Source organism: Macrosteles quadrilineatus, unplaced genomic scaffold (assembly GCF_028750875.1).
Source record: "Macrosteles quadrilineatus isolate MER2022 unplaced genomic scaffold, UCM_ALF_1.0 Scaffold_11__1_contigs__length_5352618, whole genome shotgun sequence".
Lineage (NCBI taxonomy): Eukaryota > Metazoa > Arthropoda > Insecta > Hemiptera > Cicadellidae > Macrosteles > Macrosteles quadrilineatus.
In genome coordinates this window covers 908,785-936,071 of record NW_026542604.1, presented here as the reverse complement: position 1 = coordinate 936,071, position 27,287 = coordinate 908,785, and the positions used below count along the sequence as shown (strand labels likewise).

Below are 27,287 nucleotides of genomic sequence, written 5' to 3'. Positions count from 1 at the left end.
TCGTTTGTATATACAATACATTTAGAATCAAGGTTCCATGTCTTCATGTAAAATATCAACTGACCTTGACAAATTTCTTAAATTTTTAGCATTTTTATGAATCAAGTGTTCTTATCAGGCAATTTTTATGTACGAACCGACACGAAAGCTACGTATTAGTCGTTCTGTAGATACGATATTATAAACCTCATTCTCCGTTCCCTCGACTGTTTCATGGCCGAGATGCATCTTAGTATTTTAAGTTCTGTAAGTAAACTTTCATATCATTTAATAACGTCGCTAGACTCGGATGTGATAATTAATTGTTTTTATAAAACATACTTCTGAGGTTGTACTTACGAGAGTTTTATAGCGATAAAATATATTTATTTATTGTTACCGTACGGTATTTCTTTATAAGTCACCGATATACGTAGGTAATGTTGTTTTTTACCCCACCCGCTCCTCGGTTCGGCGAATTCATGTGACGTGTACAAGCATTTACACTGCTGAAACCTGAGGGTTTTAACAAATGTAAATGAGATATTAAATTAATACCACGATATAATAAAAATAATGAGCTAATGGAGTGTGTTTTGTTTCCCCCGCCCTGATTATAAATAGCCTCCGTTGAAGAGTCGCAGTCAGTGTCACTGGAGTCTGGCCAAGTGTCCGAGGCTTGTTCATCACTTCGGCACATTTTTTTAGCTTAAAAATAACATTTTGCAGTTTAGCGGAGGTAACGGAAGTACGGCAGAGTCGAGTGTCCGGAGAGGAGCGTCACAGCGCAGATGGAGGATCAAGGTTCGTAGGCTCTGACATTACTGAGTATTTATAACAATCATCACGAGTGGTCTGGCAACGTCCGTCCGTCCGTAGTAGCAACAGGCTGCTGTGTACAATATCTCATTATAATGTTATGCAACAGAAAACTCAGGTTCTATTCACCGTTTACTGTTTGGGAATGTTGCCAATCTCGGACATGTGTCCTGACTCAACATCTGATTTCAATACAGTTGAACTTCATTCTGTGATTGGTTAGTCAGCTATATTCATAGTGCTAGCCAAATTATGTCTTAGTAATATTTCTTGTATGTTCTGTCTGATATTAATTTCAAAATAAAATTTTTGGTTTTGGGAACTTTTTTAAATAGAATAGCAGCTAATTCAGTCTTAATGGTAAAGCCTATGTATATTAATAAATTACTTTTTCAAGTCAAAATCATAGTTAAAATATGTTTTTTTAATGTCCGTTGTCTCAAAAACATCAAATATCAACAGTCTAAGAAAACATGTGCGATAATTGAGTTTCGGTTTTGTTCATAACACTCATTTCATTTCTTTATTCAGCTGTAAAGACCTTCTCTTACTATAAATAACAAAAACTTGTGTGTAGAATCTTCAAAATTAAATATTTATTCTAAGAAAGTTAATTGTTACAGACCACCTGGTAGGAAGGTGGTACCATACTCTTTATAGGTTTTTCATCCTTATGTCCTTATGCATCAGCTTAAAACAATTGTATTTAACTGAACTAGTGGAACCCCGTCGAAATCGACGGTTAATCTTGAGGTTTTATGTAAATTCAGCTAACTGCGTTGGATAGAGTGAAGCCATTAAAATCTTAGTTATATGAAGGGAGAATAAGCAATAATAAGTATGACGATTGTGTTCCCTAAAAAACGTGATTGATGAATTCGTTTAACACAATATTTCCTACCTTTCTTTTTATCGGCTTTAGTTTGCCCAAAAGGTTTTTTAGGAGTCTTATAATTGTTTGTTCATGAGTTTGTTTCATACCAAAGCCACTTTCACTATATGGGAGAATGAGTTCATATAATTAGTCTATCATGTTACGGAATTTATTACTAACCACTAATTCCATCTGCTTTAGGAAAATCATTCAGATTGTATCCGGATTTATAAGTAAATCTTCATCTTTTTTTTATAAAAATATCTGATTCTCCAGAAAGCAGTAACATTCTTACTTTGATCTCAGCAATTTTAAATCCTTCTCTTGCCACATCGCCCATGTATTTAATCATCCTGTTCTTACTTGATAATTCATTAACTTATGGGGTAGTTTTGCCTTGGCCATATAGATCACATAAAGCTGTGCATGTATTTCGTGGATTGGAATGAACCATAATTGTAGGAAATTTTATCACAAATCTTGAACATTTGCGGAACCAAATCCATAACCTAGTCCAGCATTGGTAACAAATTATGCAAATGCGATGAGATGTGATGACACTGTTGTGTTTCCGAATGTTTTGTATATAGTTAGGTTTAGATGCATTGTTCAACCTAGCTACATGTGTACATCAAAGTAAAAACTGTGTACACATTTTTTTTAAATACCTGCATTGACATTAGTTCACCAACTTTACCAAAACCATAGACTCCGTAGTTAGTCTATTCCAAAACTTGAACACAGCTCTCATCCTCAACGTACTCATCTATGACACAATTTTCAACCCGATTATCAAAAACTTTTATACCAATAAAAAAATGAATCTCAGGTGTTCTTTCTTGAATTTAAAAATAAATGGTGATTGAAAGTGGGAAAAAAAGGCAAGTGCCAACCTTACAATATGTATAAGCTAACCCGATAAGGAATAGTTATATGTTCCTTTGAAATTGATATGTTATGAAATTGACACTTATTTCATAATTTAAAATTATCTAAGAGCAATAAAGCGCATAGATTTTTGAACATAACATTTCAAACGTATCATAAATTTATCATTTTGTTGAAACTATAAAAAACTTGTCATGCAGTGGAGAATCCATTTAAAATCATAAATAATAATGTAAACATTTAATTTTGACAGTTTCAGTAGACCTTTGAATACAATTTCAATATTAACAGGTGGTTCATTAAAAGTAATGTAAAATTATCCATATGGTCGAAATGTAAACAAAATTGCAGAGTGAACTTTAAAGGCCTCTGGGGGAGAGCCCCAAGGAAATTTACATCGTCACTCTTTTGAGGGCTCACCTACAGACCAATACCTTTCTTTAGACACCCCTACCAAGTTTCTACGCCCAGCCGTTCTCTCAAATTAGCTGTTACAAAAACCTCGTTTTTCTCCATAAGAATAACATGGGATGGGAATTTAAAGGCCACTGGGGCAGAGCCCCGAGGGAATTCTCCATGTTTCTCTTTTGATGGCTCATCTACAGACCAGGACCTTTCTTTAGACACCTCTACCGAGTTTCTACGCCCAGCCGTTCTCTCAAAATAGCTGTCACAAAGAAAAACAGTTTCAAATTAATATATACTGTAGATACAATTAATCATCTACTTGTAAAATTGTGCTTTCCTCTTTTATTATAACTAAAAAATAAGCTGAGTGTTATTTTTTCTTGTTTTCTGCATATTCTCAACTTTTCAATAACAAACTTAATGGTTTTTGCAGTTATGATTCTTATTGTTAAATTTTAGCGGAATTCCCCATAGCTATTTACTGTAGGTATAATGGTAAGATTTGAGCCCTTTTGGTGTCCCCAGAGACCAAAAACACTATTCGTTCAAATTGTTATGTGTATGTGTGTCTGTGAACGCGATAACTTGAGTAATTTTTGGATGAAATTTGGTTTGAAGGTGGGATAAACTTGAATGAGTCCGTGAACCAGCATGATCGAACAATGGGAACGGGGTTTTGTGGGATAAATATTAGTTTTTATCATTTTTGACCATCAAAACACAAAATTCCCCACTCAATTTCAATTTCTCTCTAGACCACTTTAAAGAGTTTAAAAATATAAATAATTTAGTATATTGAAGTGTTTTTGTGAGGTTTTTGGTTACGGAAAAAATTCAAAGAGTAAATTTAAAATTCCATTGTTATTCTTAGGAAGAATATTGTAAATGTTGTAGTTTGCTTGTTTATGAATATATTTTATCGAACTTTTGGCAAATTTATTTATTTTATACTAAAATATTATCATTTTTCTGAAAACCTCACTATAACCTGGTAAGATAAACATCTATGTAATAGGACATAGCTGCCTCGTGTGAGGTTTACTGGGACTAAGCACTAACTAAGTATACACTAGCAGGTGTATTAACAAGTCAGCTGATTGTGAATGGGCCAATTATCATGTGAGAAGCCAGGAGACAAGGTCATCATGTTATCACACCTGAACTTACCTGCTGTGTCACTCAGAGGCCGGCAGTGTACTGGTTCATGCAGCCCTGCGTTGTTCTTACTCTTACTGCTATGATGTAGTGTCCTGGGGTTATGTTTATGAAAATGACACCATTCCCTTCCTGGCAAGCTTTTCGGACAAACTACCTACCAGGACGTAAGTTTTGTTTATTTTGAAATTGGTATATTTAATGTTTTAAGTCAAATCCTAGGACAACAAAAAATGTAGTTTTATTTATTTTTAATTAAACTAGCAGCTACCCGGCGCGCGTTGCTGCACTAACATCTATTATTTTAATTGGTAATTTGTTCTTTACAATAAATAATTAAAAATGTATAAAAAAAAATAGATTACTATTTTACTTAATTGCCATAGTGGATAAACTATGTTTTTTGTTTTTCATTAGGTGTATAAACATATAAGTTTTTAGGCGTACCTACCACCACGTGAGCACGCAACACAGCTGTTCGTTTGAAAAGCATGCATTTCCTAAATTTAAACTGTGATAATCAGGGATTGCCCTTGTACCTTAATAGTGAATGCGAAAGCAAGACGCAAAGGAAATTGTAGTCACTTGAATTTAACGGGTAATTCGGATGAAATCATCGGTATTCTTGGGACTATTTCTCCTTTAAACTTACCACTGATGATTGTTGTTTCGATCAAGTTTGGTGTCATTTTTTTAATCGTCAGTCTGGTTCCGTTGCAAAGCTTGGATGGATTTAAGTTTTGCATTAGTATTATTGGAGTTCATTCTTTTAATGCCTGTAATGTGGTGGGTTAATGACAAAGTGGGAGGCATTTCAATACCTGAGATAGCACGCACGGTTATATTATTCACTTAATAATTTATGTTAGATTGTGTGGGTATAGAACAAAAGTTAAAAATATTAAGGTATTGCCATCCTTTTAGCGAACTTCCCATATATATGTGTAATTCAATGAGGGAATCATCAATCCAACATATAAGCATATGTTGTGTATAAAAACAAACGGAAAACCCCTACTTACTTAATATTGGAAAATTTGATGAAGAAGCTGGGAGCCTACCAGTAGACCGATAATTTACTTCATCGGCAGGCCACTTGACCGTCTTTTTAAATTAACTTAAATATATAAATACAAAAAACCTCTTCGTTGGCAAGTTATTTCCTCGTCAGCCCCGTTGATCAGCCTGTAAAATTAAATTATTAATTACAAGAATCCCCTTCGTCATATATTATAGTCAGGTTTGCCCCATTTTACAACTAAAAATCGTAATATTTCAGCTATTTTGAACTTGGTTTTGTTTGATAGGGAATTAAAAATTCTAAATAAAAGTATTCCAGACATTTTTTCATATAATTAGCCGTTTATTAAAATGGCCGCCATTTTGAAATTGTAAGTTGAATCAAGATGAATTTTTTTCTAACATGGGTCTTTTCTACCTTAGGTACATACCAAGTTTGATAAAGATCGGTTGAAAAAATGCATAAATAAAAATGTTTATGTAAAAAATACAAAATGGCGGATATCTGGTTAATAAAGCGATTTTGGAAAAAATGTTATTCTTGATTTTCTCTTTATTTGGACCCATAGAAGCATTTCCCGGAGTTTGGCTGTTTACTTACGGGACACCCTGTATATATGTAATTGAATATGGGAATCATCAATTCAACATAAACCCATACTTTCTTAATATTCGACAATTTGATGAAGAAGTTGGGATCCTACAAGTAGATGAACAATTTACTTCATCGTCAGGTCACTAGACCGTCTTTTTAAATGAACTTAAATATATGTAAATCCTGATATGTATATAGGCCTTGTTTGTGTATACTTATCAGTGACATGGAGGTCAAATTACCTTGCAGATTATGACCTCCCCTCAGTTTGATACTTCAACCCCCACCATCCCCAAATGGCGCTTCTGCCCTTAGGAGTTGTGTATTATTCATATTTGGGTTAAAATACGCACATAGATGGGTGATGGAGTCCTCATCTCAAATGGTTATAATAATACGTACTTATTTTTTAAAGCTATATATAGACTGATACCAATAAACAATTCTTTAAAAACTATTAATTCCGATTTGTAACTCACTCACTGATCAGATATACAAATGTTTGGGCACTTCTAGACGGGCTTGGGAGTTGAGATTTGGCACGATGATGGATCTCGACCCCAAACCTCCAGGAAAATTCTGAAAAGTGACAACTTCATATTTCAGCCCCCCCAAAAAAATTAATTGTAAAACATTTTTTATTTTCTGTTTTTTTTTACGTCGGGGCTCAACGAGTGGCCTGATTGAAAAACGGAAGACTATTGCCCTTTATTTTAAATGAGCTAAAGCTTTGTAATTTAACATTTTTCCCCATTTCCACCCCTTCACCCTTAGATGCACTCGATTTTCCAAATTTTGGGATTTTTACCTCATTTTCTTTCTTTAAACGTCCGTTATGGCTCAACTGTATGTCTGATCAAAAAAAGAAGAGCCCCTGCCGTCACTACTTTTTACAATCTACAACTTTGTTTCTAAACATTTTTCTCCACCTTCACTTCTTCATCCCCAAATTCAGGTTTGAACTTGAAACGTAACCTTCCCTGTTTTTAATGGTTTTGGCTGCCCTGGAGTAAATTAAAACATGTTTTTGGCATGTTTGACTTTATATTTCTCTTAACATTTATCTAAAGTTCATTCTTAGCCAAATTGGGGGTTTTTACTCACCCTACTTTACCCTCAAAATAGGGGGGTCGATTTTAGTTGAAATAAAAATCCCGATTTTGGAGATTCTATTAGAAGATTATACTAAATCAAACTAATGTTTTGTATACAACTTTTTACAGTGTACATTTTGCTCGATTATGCCTTCCACCTATCTTCACTCCAACCTCCTCAAAACCCCAGTTTGATTGTTGTGTCCTTGGGAAAAAAGCGTGCGGAGAATAAAGTGTGATTTCAAGCATTTAAGGTCTTGGTAACAATTAGGTATAAGTTGTTCATGGTCGTAATGATCTGAAAAGGTGAAATAGAGACCATAATCCCATCTTATCCCTCCTCCCAACCTTCACAATCCCCTGTTTAGAAACCAAAATTGCAGGAAATGAATATAGACCTAATATGTTTCGAATTTTTTTACTCTCAGTTGTGTCTTCTTTGTTCTCATATTCCGCAGAATCAATACGCAAATTAATATTCACTGAACTGTATATACAAGAATATCGATTGAGGAACAAACAATTACAATAATAAAAGATGAGCACTCCTCACTAGTCCGCTGCATTGTTATAGCTGAAAATCATCGGAATAATAACCGCCGCTTCAAGATACAGTAGTTGATACGACTGCAACGGCCTCCACAGCTGCACACGCTGCCGCTTCACACATCTCCACCAAAAAGACGACCACGTGAGCTGTCGGTTAGGTCAATTGTCAATCAAGGGGATTTTCATGTTTAATAATTTAGTTTTGCAGGCCGGTCAATGGGACTGACGATGAAATAACTTGTCGGCGAAGAAGTTTTCCGTATTTATCTATTTAATTCAAAAAGACGGTCTAGTGGCCTGACGACGAAGTAAATCGTCAATCTACTGGTGGCCCCTCGAAGAAGTTAGGTTTTGCTTGAAAAAACTAAATTCAAGTAATGAATTTTTTTAATCAAACCACAAGATAGTGTGAGAAATCTTACGAGATGTAGCTAGTATCAAAATTGGTGTAAACTTCCATACAAAGAGAATGGGGGTGGTTCTTTTTAAAGAATGTGATAATATCAATAAGAATTTTGATATAGGTTGTGGCCTGACAAGTGCCCACTTAGTAGTCTTCTACGGAATACCCGCCACCATACAATATAGAAAAAATTAAAGCTAATCAATTCAGAAAAAAAGTTACGAGGTCACAGCTATTAGAGGAAGAGGGCTCTGTGAGGCAGGGTGACATTATTGTTATAGATAAGGGGAGATTATTGTTATAGATAAGGGGAGATTATTGTTATAGATAAGGGGAGAGATTACGGTCTCATTGACCCAACAATTCAACACGAGACAAACAAAAATCAGCAAAAGGAAGTTCATGAAGAAAAAGTGAAGATATAAAGAAAACTATCCCCTCTTATTCGGAAAAATGTAAAGTATCAAATTTTAAGTTTATGGATTACTCATTTTTTCAAGAAGAACAATTCCTAAACAAGTCCAGCAATTCTGTAAGAAATTCAATTTGGAAAATCAAGTGTTATATCTAATATCTTTGAAAGCCATAAAATGTTATTGGGCTTTTAATGAATAGTCCTGGAAGAAATGGTAATGAAAGAAACAGGGTGTACGCAAACCTAAATATTCAACAATAATTTTATTATCTCATCGTCCTCCATACTTCACAAAAAATTAGAGACATTCTAGGGATTCCCCATAGGACTATAGTTCATTTTCCCATAGATTTGTTGTAGCGGAATGATGTATCCTGGCCTTCTTAATCTATTGGTTCAATTTCAATGAAACCAAAAAAGTTAAGCGAAAGAGGAAAAGTTATTCTGGGAGTAGAAAGCACACCGGAATGTGTTTCTTTTGGTGATGACTTTGCCAGCAAAGTGAAGGATCAAACAAAGGATGATTTACTTTATAAATAAATGGCCAATATGACTTGGCAACAATATAATCTTGTCAATATCATGCTTTCATCAATAATGAGCTAATAGTCTGATAGGGACAAATGTTCCTAATATGCAATAGAGAGTGTTTAAATTTTGTTAAGGTAAGCAGTGGGAGTGTGTTTACTTAAATATGAACTTATAACTATGAATTTTGAAGGGGGAAATCACAACGTTGAAATATCTTAATTTGAACCATTTTTTACAGCAATGGGGGTTGTACCTACCATTTTGTTTAGAGTTAAAATGACTATAACATTTATTAATTTCACAATTGTCATAAAAATCAGACCACAGAATGATGTGGTCTGCATAGCTCTCCACACAAACACATACAGACACTTTTCGAATAGCACATTTTTTTGGTTCAGGAGGATCTAAAACTCAAGCTCAAAAGTTTTGACAAAAAACAATAATTCCTCCAGACACTATCTATAAGGGGATCAGAAAGTAACCCATACTTACCCTCTTGTAAAAATCTGCTTTCCCAAATCAGGCAAGCTTGTTTTATACTTTCTCCCCCAGAACAATGAAAAAGTATTGTTTTCGTCTGATTTTGAGTTTTGGGTTCCCCTGAACCCAAAAAAGTTGTTTTCGAAGTGATGTCTTTGTAGGTGCCTGTACATTCAAATTATGCTAAGACAAAAAATATGCAGATGGGGTGAAAATGCTGTACCATCCTCGAATACGTTGGGTCTTCCTTATACTCGAACTCGACCATTTACCTGGTACTGAAACTGAGCACAGGTTACTGTCAGAGGTGTGAGGAGGGTAAGTCTTGGGTAACTGGCAAAACCAAAGTTTTGGAAAGGCATTATTTGTTTTCATGATCAACCCTTTCCTCTAACTCTCCACACCCTTAGGTTGTTTAACACTGTATGTGTGTGTGTGGATGTGTACAGACTACACATGTAGTCCGATTTCAATGACATTCCGTACGTAGGTACTGCCATGGTATCTCCAGGTTTTTTTTTAATAATCTTTTTGGTAATTTCCCCGTAAAATCCATTAAATAACAAAAAAGTTGTACTTACAAAAATGGCTCAAACGATGTTGATTAAAACTTAGTATGTTATGGTACTTTTTACCTTTAAACAGAATAATACAACTCATAATTTTGTAAAAATTACAGTTCAAAAGTTATTGCAAAAAAGCTTTTGTGATTTTTCCTATAAAATATTTTAGTTACTCCAAACCAATTGCACATGATAGGGGGGTTTTAAAATCTAAAGGGAGAAAGTATGTGTCGGATTATTTACCCGTTTATTTGTTTTGTTACGATAGTTAACGCTTTTAACATTACTAATTAGGCAACTGTTGTTATTTTATTTTTGCTCTAGAGCATCTGCCTCCACCAGTTCCGATCAAGACATACCTGTGGGAAGAGGTAAGAAGGGATAAGGAGGCTGGAGTCTACCCTTGGACTCACATCTTCAAGGGGCCCTACGATGAACAAGAGTTTGAAGAACAAAGGTACGATAAAGAATTATGCATCCATTGACTATCAAATACCGAAGTAGACATCTTTTTATGGACCCATGGTGGAAGGAAAATACATAGGTGTGCTATTCCCGTTATATTCTGACGTCACTCGGATTGCAAACAAAAGATCCCCTGATTGTAACTGTCAAATTAGTATATGTATTTGTTTTGATTTGGTTGTTATTGTTTTATAGTGTGTGTTTTTATAAAAAAACAATTTTATAGTGTGTGTTTTTATAAAAAAACAATAACAACAAAATCAAAACAAATACATATACTAATTTGACAGTTACAATCAGGTGATCTTTTGTTTGCAATCCGAGTGACGTCAGAATATAACGGGAATATCACACCTATGTATTTTCCTTCCACCATGTTATGGACCAGCTGCATCCAAAGTTTTTCCCTAAAAGAAAATAGATGAATGACCCTTTAACAGTGCTACACTCCGTTATTAAAGATACAGGGTGTTTATAAAGGAAATTATGGGGAGCGGGAACGGCCCATTTCGCCAATGTTAAATTTGCTATCTTAAGGTACACTTATGTTCAAAAGGTGTAAAGCCAAGGCTTTCAAAATTGTAGACTATAATTATCAATCCTTTATGAGTAAACAGACCCAATTTCATAATTTTCAATTAGGTAAGTATAAACTACAATTGTTTGATTGAATGAATAAAACATTTAGAAAAAAATAGGAAAAATAATATGAGTGGAAACAGAAAGCTCAATTAATTGAAGGATAATCTTGGGATTAGCTTAGATAATTATTTTGGCATTTGTCGATTGTAGGTCTGTCCAACCTTTCTAGTGGGGCCTTGGTCCAACTCTAGAGTGTTGACCTCGAAAAAGATCTAAAACTTTTTTTTCTAGTACCAATTCAACACGCTATTGAAATTAAAATACACTAACTGTGATACATTGATTATTGTTATGTTAAAAGTTGATGGATAAACGAAACAATATAAAATATAGTCACTAATTTTTCCTGTATAACTAATAAAAAATAAAACTTTTCTGGTACATAAAACAGCAATAAAAGATACATTATTTTACCTTAAGCTTTGCTTTGATGTAAAGTTCCTGTTTTTCAAAAAAATCATTATCTACCAATTTATTGCAGAACACACACTGTCAGTGGGAAAAATTCAACTAATTTACTCTAAAACTGGCTACAGCTTTAGACATGGGATGGTATGTCAACTTCCATCTATATATTAATTTGAAACTGTTTTTCTTTGTGACAGCTAATTTGAGAGAACGGCTGGGCGTAGAAACTCGATAGAGGTGTCTAAAGAAAGGGCTTGGTCTGTAGATGAGCCATCAAAAGAGAAATGTGGTTAATTCCCTTGGGGCTCTGCCCCAGTGGCCTTTAAATTCCCATCCCATGTTATTCTTATGGGGGAAAACGGGGTTTTGTCACAGCTAATTCCAAAGAACGGCTGGGCGTAGAAACTTGGTAGGGGTCTCTAAAGAAAGGTCTTGGTCTGTGGATGAGCAATCAAAAGAGAAACAAGGTAAATTCCCTTGGGGCTCTGCCCCAGAGGCCTTTAAAGTTCCCTCAGCACATTTGTTTACATTATGACCATGTGTATAATTTTACACTACTTTTTAATGAAACAGCTGTTAATATTTAAATTGTGATTTACTGAATTTGTCAAAATGAAGTACTGTTGTGTACATTGTGAGTATTTCCATAATCTTTCGGTCGACTTTTGTAAAGTGATCGGAAATTATGACCGTTATTCCTTTTAAAATAACGCCTGTAATGCTTCGCAATTGCTCGAATTCGAGCAACAGGCACACTAGTCTATAATTAATTTCTAAGTATTTCAGTCATATGAGAAAAATTTGTATCCCTTAAAACTTGGAAGTAGGGTATGAATGATGGAACTTTGAAATAAGTAAATCGTTATCCTTGATCTGGAAACCTAAATATAACTAGGCTTCTTGGCTATATTTGCAGGGGTAAATCGCCAGTTTGAAATTGAGAACAGTTAATTCTGCATTTAGTCATTTTCTTCATTATTGCCTTTTAATGTTTTCTAACATTCACTTTAAATAGTCACATCACTATTTGACTGTTCCTGAATAGTAACAATAAACAATCAAATACATCATAAGTGTTAAAATTCATGAATTTAAAAATATTATCAATTATGTCCCCAAAAAAATCTTTACCTTTACATAGTAGAAAGATTGTTCATAAGATCAAATAGGTATCACAAAAGTTTTGCTAGAAACTAATTACAAATTTCAAATTCAGATATAGAAATGCAATAGAGTTTTGCCATAGTTTATTTCACATCAAACACCTACAACAAAAACTAGGGCCTGTTATTTTTCCCAAAAAACATCACAAGTACTAAAATAAACATAATGCAAACAAAAACGTAATTTAATTTCCCGCATAAACACGCCACGTTAAGTCTCGGTATTCCAAAAGCGTCGAGCGTGTGGTGGTGTGGCAGTGCGATTGTTTGGCACCTGTAACCGATGTATTTATACACGGCCGGGGCGGCGGGCGCCAGGGAGGGGGGCACTCTCCGGGGAGACACCGCAGGCACAGGCGGAGGTACGGCGGAGGATGATGGGCTGAGGTCTATGGAGCCGCGGGGAAGGAAGCTAGGGCGACGTCAGGACAGTAAGGGGTCACGTGACTCGAGTGTCTCCAGCACAAGTAGAGAGGTGCGTTGTGGCTGTCAGTACTTCCAGAGTGATAGTCTGCTGCCGGAGAGACAAGCCCTGGTGGGTACTCGCCCCCCTAGCCGCAACATGGGGTGAGTAGTAGACACGGTGACGGGGTGAACTCTGACCTGCTTGCTAAATATAGAACCAGCTGTGTCACGCCTCACGCCGCACTGCATGAGTTGATTGACCTGATTGCAATTATCATACTGCGCGTGCTGGTTCAAGACTACAATCGTGTTTGTAAAACCCCGAGAAAGAGCAGTAAACACGATGTTTACTGTGATATGAAACTCCCTTACACCATGACCACAATTAACTGACACATTATCTGGAATTTGGGACATTTAAATGGGAGTTAAATTTAAGAACATTTTTTGAATGAATAAAAGTTGAAAATAAAAGTGTTACTGTTAACTATGTTGTCACTTTGGTAAGAATCAAGTAATTGGCTTCATTTCAATTACAATACGTTATGCAGGCGATGGTTCAAGCCCGAGCAAGTTAAAATCTGGCGTTAGACCAACTATTTGTTTATTACAGATAGCTTTGACAACGTAGTCTACATAAACTCAACTTGAATTACATTTTAAAGAAGACAGCTTTCAAAGATAAAATATGACAAAACCTATTCACTGTATGAAAAAAAAAAACACAACAGGAACATTTAAATATGAGTTAAATTGCACTGAGTTCGTAGATAAATACAGTTAGCTCACAATAATACTTTCTCCACCTTGTGTAAGCCTACAAAAATAGCATAAGAAGCCATTTTGGAAATACATTTTGTTTGAATTGCAACATAACCCCATTGATTACGTTAATTTAGTAGGACCTGTTTGTTTTGTTTAGGGAAGAAGTAGTTCCCATAATTCCTGATTTGATATTTGAGTAGTACAACTTTAGACTATAGAACCAATTAGTACAACCTTTATGAAGTACGCAATAAAATATATGTTTGGAATAATAATTTTATACCGGTATCGTTCTTATAAGTAGCCTACCCAATCTGAAGATTAAACTCCCTTAAATTTGTTTATTGTTGAACGGCATTTTGATGAAAATGGTAATTTATGAAGATAACAGCAACTACTAATTTAGTTTGTCATGCTACGAAAAACTCTTAGTCAGAAAATATACTTTTCATACTTAAACCTATAAAAATACACTACTTTTTCTAGGAATTAGCATATTTTCTACTGTAATATGTGTAGATTGTCTATTAAGGTATTATATCTTGTATTTTCGTTGGTCGATTTTACTAAAGAGAGCTGGTGTTTGGAGTGAAGTCGCGGGAATGCAGACACATTTCGGGTTATTTGTTATCTTTACTATTGAGCTAGTCTACAACGTTGTTATCAGTTGTGGTGTAGTGTTATCAGCGACGGGAGGGCGGGCACTACCACACACACAGACACACACGTACACGCGCGGACACACAGACGGACAATAGGTACATAATTAACGTACGTCCTTGGCGCACCTAGTTGTACACTACTGCATTTGCAAACCACTGCGACTTTTACAACTCCGCTGTCAAGAATTGACAAGTTGTTGAATAGTACTTGAAAAATACCTGCCAATACATTTTTACACTCATAATTACCAAATTTACAAACACATAGAACCTTCTGTTTTCTTATATATATATATATATATATCTATATAAATAAAATTAGAGTTTTGTCTGTACATTGCTTAGAATAATGAACTTTTTGGTTATTTTTACATTTCATAGGTCAGAGAAACCGAATCAAACCTTATCTCAATTTCTGTCTGTCTGTCTGTCTGTCTGTCTGTCTGTCTATCTGTCATTCTCTTGGTAACGCTAAAATACGCACTTTATTACAACTACTCCTCAATAACTATAGCACTGTCCCGCCTGAAACTTATTTTCCAAATACTATACATATATGAGATGGTTTTAGACGTATTTCATCGAATATGAGACAGTTAGATATTTAACAGTAAACCCTTGAAAATCAAGTTTTTGTCGATTTTTGACGTGGAATTTCTGGAAGCCCATGTTAACCTTATGAGAAATGAAATTATTGAATCTTAACAGCTGTTTCAATTAAACAAGTTGGTTCTGTTCTGTGATGTTCAATAGCATTAAAGTTACAAGGATTACCAACAGGGTGCAGCACTAGCACTATTATTTCTTTTACATTTATGACAACAGCTAATTTGCAACCTGGAGGCGAGTGAGCGTAGCGAACGAGCTAACCTGAAGGCAAGTGAGCGTAGCGAACGAGCTAACCTGAAGGAAAGTGAGCGCAGCGAACGAGCTCCAACATACAGGTGAGTGAGCGTAGCGAACGAACTTCAACCAGGACGTGATTGAGCCATGCAAACGAGATCAGATAGTAAAAATAAAAGTAAGCCTACCGTTATAGGATCGACCGGCAGACACAGAGGTAATTTAACCTTTTATTGATTGTCATACCGATCCGGAACAACAAAAAACAACATAAAATGAAGCTATGTATAATAGTTTGGCCAGCATATCTTAAAATATGCAAACCAACTGCTGTTCGTTATATAAGAAGGTTTCAACTGAATATTATAAGATCCCCGTGCGTAGAACGGGTACACAGCTAGTATATATATATATATATATATATATCTTTCACTCTGGATGGGATGCGTGTCATTGCTTGTCGCAAGTTTCAGAATAAAAAAGTACTTATTTGAATTGGACCTTTGATTGATAGAATGTGCTGCTGACGATGAGTACTGTTTTTATTGTACACAACTTTTTCACTAAAAACTTGTAAACTATAAAATCTTTCATAACATGCCTTACTATATTGTGGTACCAAGATCTCAGAGAAAATACATAAGTCAAATTATAGAGGGAATACAGATTTTATCTATAGCGAGCAAACTCTATGAATGACACATTTAACGACTCTGTATACCCTTATTTCCTATTTGAATAAAATAAATGTATTAGCAATCTGGCACATACTTTCTCCCCTTAGATTGTGGACAACTTGTTGGTAGCGGTTGAGTAACTACTATGCAGTTTTATGGCGAAAATCACAAAAGTTGCAATACTTTTGAACATTCATTTTTAGAGCAATTGGGGTTGTACACATTTGTTTACAGTAAAATAGACATACTAAATTTTAGTCAAAATGTGTCGAGCTCATTCAATCCAATTTTTGTTGTTGTTATTATGGAAAGATTTGCAATTATATTTTGGTTTTACATAATTATTAATGACTTTTAAACCATAATTTTTAAAGCAATGGGAGTTGCACCATTCTTGTGTTTGGAGTTAGTGCTTGCCTATTTTATATATTTTACTTTTGCAAACCTCACCTCAAAACTTTGGACATCCACGGGAACCCAAGGAAATAAATAGGTCTATGACGGTCCTAGATATATGGACCATCTTTGTGGTTAATTTTGGCTATATTGGTTTAGTATTTTAGTCAGCCCAGACAGACACCACCTCAATTTTATAATATGGATTTAATCATCAAACAATATCAGCAAACTGACATAATCTTTCTCCCATTAGCTTGGCATTAAAACTAAACGTGTAGCCTAGTGGGTAAACGAGAGGGTTATTCTCAAAAATCACAAAACTTAGGGACTTTGAATAGCACTGGGGGTGGTGACATTTTGTTTGGAATCAAAAGTACTGTAATATACAGAATTTTAATCAAGGTCATTTGATTTATATTTTATTTTGTATGGTTTTATGGGGAAATCTGCATTAAAAATAAAATGTTCAACAAAATACAGCTGGTAGCCTGTATCTCTGTAGACACACAAAGACAGATAGAGATATGACATTGAAAACCACTTCTTTGGGTTCGATATCACCCAAAACCCAAACTTGAAATTTTTTACAAAAACAATACTTCTCCATTATTATGTATAGGGGGAAAAAGTAAAAATTGGCAGCTGGTCCATAAGCCACATTTGCACGAGTAGACATGGAGGTTACAGAGCAGATTACCTGCCAGTAGTGTACCTGTGTAGCTTCTCACCTACACTCACACACAGTGTATTTCCCTGACAATGATATAATTAGTCTTAGTGAGCAATCACTAGCTTAAACATGTAACAACTTTTCAAAAATTAAAATTGCAATTACATACTGAATGACATAAGTAAACATCTTGTTCAGTTATTACTTGACAGTCGTTGAAAACAAAAACAAAACCTAAAATCTATAGCAAATCATTTATTCCTACAGTCTAGCGACAAAGTGGGCTTCCTTGCAGAGATTATAGTACAGAAAGCATTACTTTGGTGCACAGTTTTTACTCCAAACTTAGTTGTTTTGTATTCCAAACTAAAAGAGAACCTGAAAAAAGGACATAAAATATGCTATATTTTGCACTAGTTGTCAGGGCTAATGTTTATAATAAGGTGTTAAAAGATTGGTGGGAAGAAAGAAATTATTTTGCAGCAGGAAATTCTGTTGGCCACTCAATAAAACATTTGTTAGGTTTTTTTTTAATAAAACTGTACATAACTTTAACATGGGGAATTGAATGTCCATTTACCGTAGTGTGTTTTAGTCAAGGCTTTTATAAACTTTTACACTCTAAAATTTAAAAACTTTGTAGCATGGCATTTATGAAGAAAAGTTTTAACCAGCAAAAACAGCATTCTCAAAAGCTCTCATTAGTATTGAATAGTACAAATAATGTGTCCCTAATTTAAGATAACCCTTTCCCAGTGACTCTTCACTTGCTTAAGACAATACAGGAATGGTTAGGCGGTTATTAATAAAATGTTAGCACTCAGTTGAAGTTGAAGACTGAAATAGCCGAGGATCACGTACGAACCACTGACTGAGGGAACTATTTCTGTTTCTGACCGACAGTGAATCTAGAAGCTCGTCTACATCTCTTCAAATTACCCTCGTTTGTGCTAATTAATGTCAATCATTGACAGTAATGAAAAAGTCATTATTTAAGATTTTAAGTGACGTGCTGGGAAGTGAGCTTTAAGCAACAAAATGTGAGTAAACATTGATCTAAAGTAAGATTTTTATGAGGATTTTTACCATGCAAGTTATTTAAAATAAATAAATTTGTATAAACTTTTACCTACGTCTCCTGTCTCATTGCAACACAATCAAAAACTTTGGAAAGATTAGTCTAGTAAACATACAACTGTGCGTGGAAATAGATTTGTTGTTTTAAGTTTATAATACAATCAGTATTTAAAAACGGTCAAAATACTCAAACAACATTGTACATTAAACTTCTGATAGAAGTAGACAAAACCTTCCCATGTTAGAGCTTAGCTATATTGTGAATAAAAGTGAATTAAGTCTAAATCAAGTCTCTGATTCAATTATCAACTAGTGGAACCCCGTCGAAATCGACGGTTAATCTTGAGGTTTTATGTAAATTCAGTTAACTGCGATGGATAGAGTGAAGTCATTAAAATCTTAGTTAAATGAAGGGAGGATAAGCAATAATAAGTATGACGATTGTGTTCCCTAAAAAACGTGATTGATGAATTCGTTTAACACAATATTTCCTACCTTTCTTTTTATCGGCTTTAGGTTGCCCAAAAGGTTTTTTAGGAGTCTTCTAATTGTTTGTTCATGAGTTTGTTTCATACCAAAGCCACTTTCACTATATGGGAGAATAAGTTCATATATTCCTGACATATATGTTCATATACTCCTGATGTATGTGGAGAATACAATGGAGTGCTTGTTTGTTGGGTTTTTTAATTAGTTTATCATGTTACGGAAAGAGTAAATATTTATTACTAACCACTAATTCAATCAGCTTTAGGAAAATTATTCAGATTGTATCCGGATTTATAAGTAATCTTCATCTTTGGTCATAAAAATACAGAATTCTATCAGCATATTAAATCAGTTTTTTTTTGTTTGATAAAAATATCTGATTCTCCAGAAAGCAGTAACATTCTTACTTCGATCTCAGCAATTTTAATTCCTTCTCTTGCCACATCGTCCCATGTATTTAATCATCCTGTTCTTACTTGATAATTCATTAACTTATGGGGTAGTTTTGCCTTGGCCATATAGGCCTAGATCACATAAAGCTGTGCATATTTTTTGTGGATCGGAATGAACCATAATCGTAGGAAATTTTATCACAAATCTTGAACATTTGCGGAACCAAATCCATAACCTAGTCCAGCCTTGGTAACAAATTATGCAAATGCGATGAGATGTGATGACACTGTTGTGTTTCCGAATGTTTTGTATGTAGTGAGGTTTAGATGTGTTGTTCGACCTAGCTACATGTGTACATCAAAGTAAAAACTGTGTACACATTTTTTTTAAATACCTGAATTTACATTAGTTCACCTACTTTACCAAAACCATAGATGAAACATAGTCCGTAGTTAGTCTATTCCAAAACTTGAACACAGCTCTCATCCTTTAAAATACCTACTATGTATGGTCGCCATTTCATTGAACAGTATTAACAGTATCCTCAACGTACTCATATATTACACAATTTTCAACCCGATTATCAAAAACTTTTATACCAATAAATGAATCTCAGGTGGTGATTGAAAGTAGGAAAAAAAGGCAAGTGCCAACCTTAAAATATATATATAAGCTAACCCGATAAGGAATAATTATATGTTCCTTTGAAAATGATATGTCACCCTTATTTCATAATTTAAAATTTTCTAAGAGCAATAAAGCATAGATTTTTGAACAAAACATTTCAAACGTATCATAAATTCATCATTTTGTTGAAACTATAAAAAACTTGCCATACAGTGGAGAATCCATTTAAAATGATAAATAATAATGTAAACATTTAATTTTGACATTTTAAGTAGACCTTTGAATACAATTTTAATATTAACAGCTGGTTCATTAAAAGTAGTGTAAAATTATCCATATGGTCGAAATATAAACAAAATTGCAGAGTGAACTTTAAAGGCCTCTGGGGAAGAGCCCCAAGGAAATTTACCTTGTTTCTCTTTTGAGGGCTCACCTACAGACCAATACCTTTCTTAAGACACCCCTACCAAGTTTCTACGGCCAGCCGTTCTCTCAAATTAGCTGTGACAAAAACCTCGTTTTCCTCCATAAGAATAACATGGGAATGGGATGGGAATTTAAAGGCCACTGGGGCAGAGCCCCGAGGGAATTCTCCATGTTTCTCTTTTGATGGCTCATCTACAGACCAGGACCTTTCTTTAGACACCTCTACCGAGTTTCTACGCCCAGCCGTTCTCTCAAAATAGCTGTCACAAAGAAAAACAGTTTCAAATTAATATATAGATTATCAATTATTTAAGATGGGGACGCCACTATGTGCGTATTTTAACCCAAATATGAGTGAAGGATGAGTGTAGAATGAGTGGCACGATCTTGTAGTCTTGTTAGTGACTAAGGCCGACATATTCCTTAGACACAGCTGTTAATGTTAATGTTGATGGAGTGTTCTGCTGTAAATACCTGGTTTTTATCAAATAATCCTACTTTTTAACCAAGCCAAATTGAAGGGGCAACTTTTAGTAAACTAGCATTCCTATGTCCCATGAATTATTATAATATCAACACCCAAGGGAGCAATTAGGATTGTTAGGGAGAAATGTTAGCTTGAATCTGAGGAGTAATCCCTGAATTTCAGTTACAAAAAAATGAACTTCTGGGTTTTTTTTTGTAGACTAGTTTTAGAATAGCATATCATGCCTGTTGAAGATTGCTTGGATGAGTAATATCATTTTAAGTAATTTTATTACCCCACACAGACCTTTTCAGTATTTTTTATTAATCTGTTTTTCTGACAACCAGATTTCCCCCAAAACGTTTAATGGATTTCTTTACATTTTACCGCAAAATGTCAAGAGATATATTCTGCAATTTTATTGTTCCAAGATACAAGATAAACAAACAAAAAATGACACAATACAAAGATAAAATTACATTTTATAAGACCATGAAGGTCAGGTTTTGACATACTTTTCTCTGGTCTTTTAAATCTCTAGTTTTCTTAATTAACTGTTTTACTTTTTGTTTTTTTTTTTCTTTTCAAAAGCAGCTACTGTTGACACACACTTCTAGCTGATTAACTAAGGAAATACTTTGAATGGTTTACAATACCAAGCACTGACTACTTTATTCAAGTATTGTAAACCATTTTAAGTATACTGTAATCCAGGGATTAAAACCACTCTTTGAAAATTATACTAAGGGAGTGTTCATTTTTTTAAATTAAAGACCATGGCTGTAAATGTTTATTGCTTGAAGTGGAAAAGTTTTTTAAACTTAAAATTATAAGACATGTTTTATGTAGAGCTGAATGGTTTCCCCTGAAATATAATTTTATTTACATCGTAAAATCCAAAATTTGACATGAAATGCAAAAATGATATGGGAATGCAACTGCACAAGTTTTAACCCTATGAGTGGAGGATGAGAGTAGAACGGAGCACGATTCCTTTTGTAGAAAACATCTTTTATGATGGCAGTATGACTTACTGTCATACTCTAAGTGATTCAGTGACCAAGTATGATTGTTTATCCATATACTGATTAGTGCCAACAACATCTTTGGCTGAGGTTTTGACATGAGGAGTAAACAAATCAGTCATCAGTTAAGTTTTTGTCCCACCAATAACACATGACAGATTATTTATTGACAAATATTGATTTGGTAAATGTTATAAAAACTAGTAAAAAGAACATAAATAAGAACAATGAATTTGTTTTTACTTATCACAGTAGATTTTGTAAAAACATTATTTTAATATTTTACTAGGTGTACAATGATACAGTTTTCTGCTTGCAATATTGAGTGGAGCTAGCATATTAATCCAATACTTTTGTAAAGTCCTTGCTGCATCTGTTTCTCATAAATGAGATTGAAAATACTTGCAGTTTCCAATGTCAATTATATATTTGGTTCACAATGAACCAAATAATAATGGAATGTCTATTTGCAGTATTCAAAGTCAATGATACATCAGATTCACGTAAAGGAATTGTGTACTTGCAGGATCCAAAGCAATAGTTCATTTGATTCACATACATAGTGGAATGCCTATTTGCAGTATCCAAAGTCAATGGTATGTTTGGTTCGTGTCAATGGAATGTCTACTTGCAGTATCCAAACTCACTGGTATCTTTGAGTCACATTTTTTTATGGAATTCCTAATTGCAGTACCTATTCCAAGTCTGCATTATTGAATGGTACGTCTAGTTCACATAAATGGAAAGTCTACTTGCAGTATCCAAACTCAATTGTAGGCCTATATTTGGTTCACATAAATGGAATGGATATTCAAATTATTTAAAGTCAAAGGTTATTAAGCCTATTCTGGTGAACATAATTAATTATTGCTTATTCATTTTGTAGAAAATTATGATCAATGATATGAATCAGATTGTTCTTCCCTTTTTATCTTTACGGTATTTGTAATGAATGGGCTGTTTATTTAGATGATTCGTTCACTAACATATGTTGCACAAACTTTAAATTCACGTAGGAAAAAGCCCTGTGGTCTGATTTTTACCATTTCAGATTTATACCTTCCCATAGTTGGTTACTATGGTGTAGCTAAATTTCGTGCAGATCGCTTCAGCAGTTCAGGAGGAGTATTTGTAAAACAAAAGCAGGAGTGTAGTATATGAGCTTCGCTCCGCTCAATTAATTGTTTTCATTATCATCACTGCGATGTACTCACTTTAGAGATTTTATTTTACCAGGAAATAATCTAATAAGTTTTGGTTTTACAAGTTAAGATAATTTATTTAATAAAAAAAAGATATTGGCAGCCTATTTTAACTTTACATTTACCCGTCTACATTATGGCCTTAGTCTTAGGCCTGGCCTGTGCAAGGAATGTATCCAGCAAAACAAGGGGTGAGCCGTACAATACTAGAGTTGAACTGTACTCATAAAGTGACATGTACCAACATCAGAATCAACCTCATTGCTGACGCTGTCATGGATCTTAAGTCCATTGAACTATTGACTGAGCCACCAACTTACCAATCAAAGATCATTTTTAAAATTGTCCTGTTTTGGCAAAAGCTAATTAATCATTTCATTTTCAAACCTTTTAAAAAGTGTATGAGTAGGAGGGCAAATTTGGGGACATGTTTAGCTAACATTTATATATGTACGAAAACTTAAGTATTCATTATACTTCTATAAATGATATTTATTATTAAAATAATATTAGATAAAAAATTAAAATTATGAACAGGTCAGTCAAAATTACATTGAAGCTATTACATGAAATAAGGAAAAGCCCTTTAAACTGCATTTTCTCCTCCCAGATAAATCAGACGATAGGACAACTTACAGATGATTCAATACCGAGCAAAATATTTGACACAGTTGTACATAACTAAAATGTGTTTTCCCAATAAAAAATTTGGGATTTCAAAAATTCAATTAGCTTTACGCATTTTTGAAACCAAAGTTGAGAACCAAGAGAAATACGAGACCACGGACGAGTCTGGACCCTGCAGTAAGTGCCAAGAGATGCCGCAACAGCTAAAAATACTAGACACAGCTCTCTGTAGAGTTCTGGATGTATGGAGGGTTCTGATAACAAGTTAAAACTGAGTTCAAATGATTTGATGTAAAATTCTCTACCTACTTGGTCTGAAATATATAAAAGAGTCATTCAGGAAAATTATTATGTCTAGAGAAAATAAAAACATCCCCGCCGCAGCAAACCTGCAGACTAAGCGATTTTCCATTTGCCTGATTGGATTTAAATAACATTTGGTTTAACATGTACCTATGTTTGCTGCTAAGGGAGGGTAATAAAGTGTTTTTTTTTTTTTTTTTATTATTAATAGCTTAGTATTAAGTAAATAAATTTGCCAAGACTAATCCAAATATATCCATAGCAAGCAAACTGCATACAATATTTCACAATATTCTCCATAAGAATAACATGGACACTTTAAATTTTAAACTTTTTAAATTTTCTCCATAACCAATAATTGTACAAAAACAATTTGATATACTAAATTTTTGGTTCTCTATGCACTTAAAAATGGTCTACAGAGAAGTTGGAAACATTTTATGTCTTGAGGGTCGAAAATGAGAAAACCAATTTTACCCCATACCCCCCCCCCCCCCCTCCTCCGTAAAACCCCGTTCCCATGGTCCGATCATGCTCATTTAATTCATTCAAGTTTATCCCGCCTTACACCACAAAAGTGGATACCATAGAATGAAAGAAAATCTTTTCAGTTAGGAATGATATGGATTTGTATGACTTAGTCTGCTGTTTGGCTTTGACCATTTTTAAATTAGAGTAGAAAAAAGTATTAAAAAGTATAGCAAATAAGATTTTTATGTTACTAATTTTTGTACAATTTTTCAGGGATCATGAATACGAGCCAATCAACCCACCAGCGACGAGCCATCCTCCTCCTACATCCCCTCCTCCTACATCCCCTCCTTCTCCACCCCTCCTGAAAGTGACGGATCAGGAGGGGGAGGAGAAGGAAAGTGAACCGGAAAGAGTCGACTTCAGATCGATATTCGAAGATCGTCACCACAAATATTTACGAATTCCCCTTGATAGGGACATGGTTATTCCAATTGACAAAGCAGAGATAGAAAGTTTAAGGTACGATGATGAAGAGGAAGAAGAAACCAATAAAATGCAAGGAATAACAATGGAAGATGTGCAAGACCACGAGGAAGCTCGTAACTTTGCAGCGACTCCTGCTACAACGATATCCAGAACAGACGGAGAGTTCAACACAAGTCAGATGGACTCATCTGGCCTGGACGAGCTGCCTCTCAAAAGAGAAGCGAGAAGAGGATTCAATGCCAGGGGATTTCAACAGAGGATCTCCTCCCAAGCTGGAAGACTGAGAACGAGAATTCGCAACATTTCCAGGCCTAAAATTAACTTCCCCGAAAGACCAAAGTTTAACCTTCCAGATAGGCCAAAGATGAATTTTGAAAGACCAAAATTTAACTTCCCAGAAAGACCAAAATTCAACATTAAACGTCCTGATTTGAAAATGCCAAATTTTAATTTTGGGAAAACAAAAACTAGTAGTTTGAGACGACCCTTGAGAGATAAAGCACAAATTCCATCAAATCAATCGACGGTAGGGTCTAAGAAAAATATATTTGATTCCATTAATTTCAGAACCTACCCAAGAATTTTTAGTAAAAAAAAGAAAGCTGCTCAAGGTCGACGAGCATTAACTCCTCCCCCTCGAATGGAGACACAGAGTACACCTCCCTCCACCCCCGGCAGTAGAACAGGGCCTTTCAACCAACGATGGACACAGCGGTTCAGGGACATCAAGTTTGCCGATGCGGACAATCAGTCAGATCTGAAAAAACCGTCTTTTGAGGATGATGCAGAGGATGATAGTGCAGCTTTCCGAGATCCAGACTTCAAAGCAGCAGTGACTTTTGATAATGAAAGCAAACAAAAGGCAGAGAGTTCAATCAGCATTCCAGGCTCAGACAGGGAACAACAATCATCAGGAAGTTCATCAGAAAGACACAGAGCTGGAGTCATTGAAGAAATTGATTCAGATGAATTTTTTCTTCGGGAAAAAGGTTTGAGTAGAGAAGATGTAGATGTCAGTAGGTACCTTTCTCTTGAAATCCGAGATGCCTTCCGATCACCCAAAAATGCCCTCGCAAGTCTAGGCAGGGAAGAATATGATGACGACAATGAAGGTTATGATAGTAAACCAAGGCCTACCGGTGAGCCTGTACGCATGTCAATGGAAGCCATGAGAAATCAGTCATCAGAACAAATGCGGATGACACCCGAACGAGATATTGAATACACTGGAGATGAGGAAATCGAAGAAGAAGAACCAGTGAGACCAGAACGCACCAGGTCGCTGAAGAAACGTTCAACCAGGAGCAAATCTGAAGAGCCGAAACAGGAAATTGACAGTCAGTTTAACACCTTTCCACCCAACAGACCTACTCGGGTACGTAAACAAAGTTCTCAGAGTAAACAATCAATTCCAGTAGACTATGATGAAGATGAGAAGGAAAATGTGCAAGATATTAGACCTCCGTCAATTCCAAGTCTACATGTGACAGATACTACAAAGGAAATGTCACCTACTCGGTACATCGACGAGTCCTCAGAAGCTCTAGATAAACCTTGGGTAGAAGAGCCTCAACCTCCTCTACCTCCAAAGAGAAGGAAGAGCACTCGAGACTCCAGTCAGGACAAAGAATCTTTGCGGCAGTTCCAGAGGGAGCAATGGATGGACGAAGACGCCCAGGCTGATGACATGGTGCTAGATAATGTAAGTAGCAAAACTTTCAATACACTTTTATATCCATTTTAACACGTTCACTGCGGGCGTATCCGATCGGATACGGGCCGAGCACTGTTCAGGTGCTGCCGTAACCGATCGAAAACGCTCGGCAATGCCTTTCGTATATCATCGTTTTTGCTCTAGCGTCGGTCGAAGGCAGACCTATTCCACGTTAGCGTGTAGTGGGTGACTTGCTTTTTGTTGTGTTGTAGGTTGGTAGTAAAATTTCCCCATAAAATCCCCATCTGGCAAACTTAAAAATCAACTTGTTGTCCCCGTCTTTCTCCCTCCAATTGGCAATACGATGGGACCGCCTACGTTCCAAGCAGTGCTGCTATCTGTGAGTGTTTAGCGAACTAAGTCGACTCTTGTTATAAAACAGGACATCACTGCTTGTTATTTGCTATTCGTCATACAGAAATATGAGAGCCAATCACCCGGCAATCGGGTTTATTCGACGCTGCGGGCTGCGCCGCACTGAGGCTACGCCTGTCATTTGATGGCCCGCAGCGAACGTGTTAAAGCCATTACTGATTGTTAAAATTCAATAAACTAAATCTTCGAAATCTTGGTTAAATATTTCATGAAAGACTAAAAAGCCCATCAAAATCGTCGCTACCGGGCAATGAGAAAGTTTACGAAAGTTTTGATTCAATTAAAAATTAAGTAGACCCCTCCCTACAATTTACACCCAAAATCCTTAAGTCCATCGATATTAACGATTGGCAGCCTTATGAACAGTGGTGGTTTCAAGGAGGGAGGGTTATAGGGGCTAAAGGTCCCATCATTGGATCCTGGAAATATAAATTTAAAAATACATTTTGTCATGAAAACATAACCGAGATTTTTGGACACAATTTTAGATGTTGAAAATTGCTTTTAAAAAGTCGCCAAATCGCTTAAAAAATAGGAAATTTTTTAAACCCAACTCCCAACTCCTGGTGTGGAACACCCCCATAGCCCCCCCTTGACCAGGTCCAGAACAGCCACTGCTCATGAACTAAATCTCACTGAGTACACCATCATAATGCTATTGCAAAACCTGGACGTTACTGAAGGAATGTGCATTAGAAATCGATTAATCGTAACGAAACTCTGCAACC

At 35.3% G+C, this 27,287-nt stretch overlaps 1 protein-coding gene across 5 annotated transcripts in view; it reads left to right on the top strand.

Moving 5' to 3' along the window:
- Positions 1–667: 667 nt before the first annotated feature.
- LOC129004729 (titin-like) overlaps positions 668–27,287 on the top strand; it is a 29,921-nt gene continuing 3,301 nt past the window's right edge. The window contains exons 1-3 of one of the 5 annotated variants that reach the window (XM_054433314.1): positions 668–783; positions 10,101–10,233; positions 24,255–26,172. In XM_054433314.1, coding sequence (XP_054289289.1) covers positions 771–783; positions 10,101–10,233; positions 24,255–26,172 — 2,064 coding nt within the window. In that variant the 5' untranslated portion in view covers positions 668–770. Of the gene's footprint in view, positions 784–946; positions 1,017–4,152; positions 4,291–10,100; positions 10,234–17,667; positions 17,916–21,930; positions 21,975–24,254; positions 26,173–27,287 lie in introns of those variants that run through there. The other 4 variants (XM_054433312.1, XM_054433313.1, XM_054433316.1 and 1 more) reach the window with 4 other exon arrangements.